This window comes from Sinocyclocheilus anshuiensis, unplaced genomic scaffold (assembly GCF_001515605.1).
Source record: "Sinocyclocheilus anshuiensis isolate Anshui unplaced genomic scaffold, SAMN03320099.WGS_v1.1 scaffold2214, whole genome shotgun sequence".
Lineage (NCBI taxonomy): Eukaryota > Metazoa > Chordata > Actinopteri > Cypriniformes > Cyprinidae > Sinocyclocheilus > Sinocyclocheilus anshuiensis.
Window position 1 is genome coordinate 47,982 of NW_015555849.1, and position 6,817 is coordinate 54,798.

The 6,817-nt window shown below is 37.6% G+C and overlaps 1 protein-coding gene across 1 annotated transcript in view; it reads left to right on the forward strand.

Moving 5' to 3' along the window:
* LOC107675622 (von Willebrand factor A domain-containing protein 3A-like) overlaps positions 1-6,817 on the forward strand; it is a 26,653-nt gene that overhangs the window by 10,024 nt on the left and 9,812 nt on the right. Inside the window, exons 13-18 of the mRNA XM_016470023.1 lie at positions 2,313-2,451; positions 2,687-2,790; positions 2,891-2,971; positions 3,485-3,582; positions 3,899-4,018; positions 6,188-6,262. Of these exons, the coding sequence (XP_016325509.1) occupies positions 2,313-2,451; positions 2,687-2,790; positions 2,891-2,971; positions 3,485-3,582; positions 3,899-4,018; positions 6,188-6,262 (617 nt within the window). The remainder of the gene's footprint in view (positions 1-2,312; positions 2,452-2,686; positions 2,791-2,890; positions 2,972-3,484; positions 3,583-3,898; positions 4,019-6,187; positions 6,263-6,817) is intronic.

The window sequence follows — 6,817 nt, forward strand, 5'->3', positions numbered from 1 at the left end:
TCTTTAAATATAAAAAACGTACTTACAGTCTGTGAGTCAGAACAGCCAGCATTGTAGTCTACTCTACCAGGATCAATAGATTGCGCTGCACACATCTGAATATTTGGTTTGAACTGTTCTGGAACAGTGTTGTAAATACAACTTATTTCTAGTTGTGTCCTCTTTTGGAAGACCAAAACAAAGTAGTTTGCTTTCACAATGACACACACAGCATCTCCACGATATGGCGGCGGCGGCAACAATACTACAGCGAGAATCAAAGTTACACCTTCTTTCTTTGCATGAACATTTGGAGCGGTGTAATGCAAATCTTCCCAAACAGTGACATGTGGGGGCGTGTTTTGAACGAGGCGTTTTAGGAGGGCGTGGACAAGTCTTAACTTTGATAAAGAATATCTCTTTGGGTTTGAGACTTTAGTCTTTGCAACTTTAGGGATTGTCCACCAAAACACAGTTGATTAAAAGTCACTGAGCAAAAAAAAAAAAAATGTTGAAGACAAGTGAAGTTAGTGAAGAGAAAACCTCCTGCAGTTTTTGATTCCAGATGATAATCGCTTTGAAATGTTATTCTAAAGACCTTCAGACATTTTTGTGTGCCGTCAGTGTTCAAATACTTTTTGGGACCACTTTATCTCATAAATAGTGTAGGAATATCTGTGTGTGTTTGTCTAATAGGGTGTAGTGGACAGCAGTACAGACGTAGATCTGCTGTGGGCGGAGATTAAAGCAGCTCGCAATGTTCTTACCCAAATTCAGAACATGCGCCAGGGTCGACTGGGAGACACAGCTGTCACTGTTGATTCAGAGGTGATGCTACAAACATTTACATTAAAATCCTTCTGTAGACAATTACAGAAAAGTACTGTTAGTATCGAGGTAGAGTGATGATATTTTACTACGACGGTTCTCTGATACATACCATGAATGACCCTTGTGAAAAAGAAGTTCCCTTAACTCTATTGAATGTGAAGTTGTAGTGTACTTCAAATCATAAAAGTATATTTTTAATAAACTGTACTTGCAAATAATATCACATTAATGAAAGTGTACGTAGAGTGCTCATTCATGACTGTTTTGCAAGCACACTTTTAAAAAGTGCACTTTGTAATAATGTCAGTTTAAAAGTTTTAAAGGGGTCATATGACATTGCTAAAAAAAGAACATTATTTTGTGCATTTGGTGTAATGAAATGTGTTTATGCGGTTTAAGGTTAAAAAAACACATTATTCCTTTAACTTAGTATTACTTGATTTAAATTTTAAATGTTCTGATTTGGAACTTCATTGTCATATATGTGTATTTACAAAAATTTACATAAAATACAAGTTTTAAAGAAATTAGGCTAAAGTGTATTTAACCATAACATAAATGTTCTTCAGTACATTCATCAGTACACTTTAACCATATTTCAACTTGTCCTACTTAAGTGGGTCAAAAAAGCACTTTTAAGTCAAGTCACCTTTATAGTTATATAGTGCTTTATACAATACAGATTGTGTCAAAGCAGCTTCACAGTGTTAAACTGGAAAATAGTGTGTCAATAATGCAAACAGAAATTCAATTCTGCTGTAAAGCAGCTCTAAATAGAGGACAGTAGTAGCAGTCAATTTTTTTCAGTTAAAGTCAGTTTATCTTTGATTCTGTGATGTCATCGTGCAGCTCAGTGTCTGTGTGATCAAGTCGATAATATTGTCAGAAATTAAGTGTCCCCAACTAAGCAAGCCAAAGGGGACAGTGGCAAGGAACCAAAACTCCATCGGTGACAGAAATGGAGAAAAAAAAACCTTGGGAGAAACAGTTCTCCTCTGGCCAGAAGAAACCAGCATGGTGTGGTTTAATTCCAGGCTGCAATGCAAGTCAGATTGTGCGGAGGACTCGTCTGATTCTCACGGTCTTGTGCCGATGGCTGCCTAGTTGACGAAATTAATTGCATTTAATTAAAATTTAAATTATAATACATTTATAATACAGTTAAGTGTCCGAAGATATTACATTAAGTTCACACTTAAGTATATTATTTTAAAGCATGCTATTTCTGTAATAAGTACTCTTTTTAATAGTATGCTAAATGTACTTATTTTTCACAAGGGTGAATATTAATGCTGCATTCATGTACCCTAAGAAATACTAACATAGTACATAACATAAACATGGTATTGCTATGGTACATGTCTAAAAAATATAGTAGTACCATGGCACTTTTGGTTTGTGAAATGTAGTGTTTTCTACCAGTTTACTCCTACATACTATAAAGTTATGAGAGCTGGAAACTTTCACTTTTTTACTTTCAGTTCTCACTTCAACCTTCACAGATCTCCACAGGTTTGGACAGTCTGACTCTTTCTGACTTCAGTCCTGCAAGTTCTGCTCTCAGTGCTCCACTGTGTATCCAAACCACAGGCCCAGTACCCACCACCTCCAGTGAATGGCTGAAGACCCACGGCCTGAAGGGTATCTGCCATGCGATGCCTTTTCAAAGTCTGATAAGAGAATATCTGTTTAAGTATCAAATTATTTTTAAGAATGTTCAAATTTTCTAGAATAGTCAGTACTGTAACGACCAAAAAGCACAATCTCAAAATCTTACAAACATGTTTGCATGTGTCAGTTTAATTGCCAGTGTATATCTTGGGTAAATCTCTTTGATCAGAGTGGTTAGTCTTGGCTAACAGTTGTGTTCATGCAGCTCAGAAGCTGGATCTGTATCAGCTGCTGGCTTGTAATGCCTATTCTCCACAAGAGATGTTTGTGCCAGTCTTGGGAAAGACTGTTTCCTCTACAGTTCACGAGGTGATGAACATGTCCTGCTGCATTTATGAATCCAGTTTGAGGCCCATCTGTTCACATGTACAGCAGACTTACTGAACTAACTCCGTGTGCTTGTCTTCAGCGGGTCATGGTACGGTTTGAGTGGCATGATGGAACAGTGAAGAATTTACATGTCGATCTTCCATCACTGCAAAAGTACCAGGTACATTTTTTTAAACCAAAAACTCCATATACCGTACTTAGACCATCTAGAAATCATATAAAACCAGCTGCAGTCCTTCAAGCATTGTAAGTAATGTTAGCCATTTTGCTAACCTCCAACTTGCTAACTTGGCCACAATTGAACTAAAATGACAAAAAAAATTAGTACAACGTGGCCACAAATTAAGTCATGGGTGCGAATTTCACTTGGTCATTCATGTCTTCCATCACTACTTGAAGACTGTGTTAGCCACTCTCAAAAATTCCTTAACACGAACACTCAGCATTACTGAATGATATATTATTTACCTAACTGACAGGTTGAGATATCACAGAGACAGACGTGATATCTCACAACTCCCATTTCAGTGATATCTGTCAGACAGTAAGGATGTGTGTGCTATTCCATACAAAGTTGTATTTAAATGGATTTTGCATGTTTCTTCCCATCTGTTAAGAATCTGTGGCATTCTGTAGTTTTCACTTAGTTTTGTCTTTCATGTGTGGCATGCAGAAGCGACTCATGGGTGCTGTGCATCTGTTTGAAAGGAGAGTTCAGTGGCTGAACCGGACGGGAAGCCAGCAGATATGGGGAACCGTGTGTGAGCAGAGGTGAGAACCTTTTAGACTGTATAGATATGTTTCTATTATTTCAACAGCACCCTGCAAAGTGGACTTCGCAAATAATCAGTGAACACTGCGTTGGGTTCCTGTGAACTGAACAAAATGCATTGTGGTCAGCACAAACCATGTTTATTCTTCTAAGACAAATATAAGTGTAAGTGCATATTGATCTTCGTTTTCCAGCCTTTAACTTTTGTGGAAATCCATTAACGCTGACGTTTTTGCTGGGCCATGCAGGAGGATCCAGGGATGTGGAGTATGTCTGTGTGTCTCAGTTGCTCTTTCTCTGTCTTTCTCCATGCAGGGTGCAGGTGCTTCTGGACATGTCTGGGATGAACGCCCACTACCAGCTCCATATCCAGCATGCCATCCGGATACTACTGCAGGAGCAGCTGGCTAATAAACACAGCTTCAATGTCATCGTGTAAGTCAAAGGGTGTTTTCACTCATTTATAGTGTGACAGATTATGATCTGCTTTGTCATTTAGTCCCAAAGTCTCCTGTCCCTTTCTCTCTGGAAGTCATTGTAAAACTTGAGATTTTCCTCTTTACATACCAGTCAAAAGTTTGGACACACTTGCACACAGCGATTCCACCAAAACTTTCAAGCTTTAAAAAGTTCATACAGACATCAGAAATGCAATCCATGTTTACCAAGCAGTTTAAATGAAAACCGATGAGGTTTGTTTTTGCTTTCAAGCACGGTTGAGCTGCTATTGACCATATCTGATGTGCATTGATCAATGCTTAAATGTGAATAAAAGCCCAATTTAAATCGAAAGTCTTGGATTGAACCATTTGGATGTGAACCCGTTCAATACAGGATGCACCTAATGGAGTTGCTTTACAGAATGACTAAAATGAGGAAAGCTTGAATGTAGACAAATGATAGAGATTGCTTTGATTTAATATTTAATTCCCATACATCCATTTGTTTTTTCATATAGTTTTGATGGTGGCATTAATCCTAAAATGTGAACAATAGCAAAACTAAAGAATAAGTAGATGTTTCTAGAAATGTTTGAACGGTAGTGTATGTATCTACCTTTCATCAGGATGTCAGAAAAAGGAACACTATAAAAACTAACATTTGCATCTATACATTCAATTGATATATTAATATTATTTGAAGTCTAGTGCAAAACAGCTCACGTAAATGCAAATTATAAACTTTATCTGTGTGTGGTACTGCACCAGAGCAGCAGAGTTCAGGTACAAGCAGGAATGGACCGGCGATAGGGAGTACTGAGACTTTTCTCGATACACTGGTCGACTTGTGGTCCAGCTGTCAATCCCACATTTAGATACCAAGTAAATAAACAAAGATTTTAATAGGAGAATAAATTCTGACATCATCTGACCGGCCTATTTAAGCTGCGGTGGTGGATCCTGGCAACAGTCAACAGTTTTGAACAGTTATATATAAAACTAGATAATACAGCAAGCAGTAGTTTTTTTTATTAGGTTGATAGAAGTGTCAGGCTGTGTCCATTTGTGTCCATTTTGCTCATGATATATATCAAAGTACTGTGTTATTACATGATAGCTAATTAATTAATTAACTAATTAATTAATGGGATTAATGATAGCCAGTATGCTCTCTTAATAGTAAAAGCTCTTTATTGGCATCTATGAAAGAACCTTTAACAAATATGGAACCTTTCCTTTTCACAATAGTGGAGAAAGGTTCTTCAGATTCTCCAGAAAAACTGGTTCTTTTCAAAACCTGAAAGGTTCTTTGGGAACCAAAAATGGTTCTTTAATCTATAGCATCACTGTGAAACCCCCTTTTGGCACCTTTATTTTTAAAAGTGTAAATTTGTAAGGGTACATTAAATTGGTCCCTACAGTACAGCTGGCCATCCAACACAAATGCCTGTAAAAACACATCATAAATTGCTTTTCATAAATGAGTGCCGGTATTCTTTATTAATAACAGAATCACATTTGTATCATCACACAGAGGAAATGAAGGCAGTAATGGGCCAGTATAAAGCCTCTGTGCCATTTATCGTCAGTCTTCAGCAGTAGTTGTCTGCTCCTGTTTTAGCATAGTCATGAGCGATCTACTTTAGTCTGGCATAAATAGAAGTCTTAATAGATTTTGCCTGGGAGCGCAGCGCACATACCTGCTCTTAATACTGCAGAGCAGCTGCACGGCTTCACTCCAGAGCATTTCATCATGTCACATGACTCAGCCGGTTACCTGTTATTGAATAAATCTATAGCATGGAGCCACATTTACATACACGCATTGTGAATTATTAAAAGTGTCATTAATGTTCTTTGAACTTTGTTTAAAAATGTATTTCCATGACTTGATTGTTTATATATGGAAAGTAAATGAGCAGGATGCCTAACAGGATGGAAATAAATAGCCATTGACAGTGAGCTTATATTAGGACCCTGACTTAAGGTTCATTTTAATGTCCATCCTTTAAAATTGATAATATTTTATTCAATATATTATAGCATATTATGCCATGAAATGTACTATATTGCAGGAATGAATAACATGTCATCTGTCGAGTTCATTTCCTGTTTGCTGCCACATTCACTATACTGTGTGTGATCTTGTCAATGTTCATCACAGTTTTGGATCAGATGTCAAGTCATGGCAGGAGAAGATGGTTCCCTCCACCCATGAAAACCTTCAAGCTGTTTGGCTGTAAGAGGACAGGATGTACTTTTGACTTCACAGTCTGTTGTTCTCTCTCTCATTTTCTGATTTTAAAGGCCTTTCATTAGTGGTGTTCGCTAAGGCATCACTATTGCTATTGCTCACACTGCACTACCAGATCAGATTTTGATCAAAATGGAGTAAAAATGACTGAAATCACATCTATCATCTATCTCCGAAAGAAAAAAAAAAAAAAAACCTTAATAGTAGTTAATCCATTTTAGGCATTTCATTCTGTGTTCACTTAGTCTTAATACAGAGTTCTGGCATGAAACTCTAGATGGCGCAGTCCGATAGGTTACTCTATATGGGGGTTATTTCATGTATGCTATATTTGCAGCAGCAGTATTTCTTACATGCTCACAGCAGCATGTTGTGGATGTTTTGGCAGTAGCAAGTCTCGGTACTTGCTCTGCCGCAACAGCAGCGTAGCAGATCTATTCCGCCAAGACCAAACACATTAACATTGTCATGTACATTACCATGTCAATCCCTCCGAGAGTTGTCATGACAGAAATACAGAGTTCTGGCATGAAACTCTAG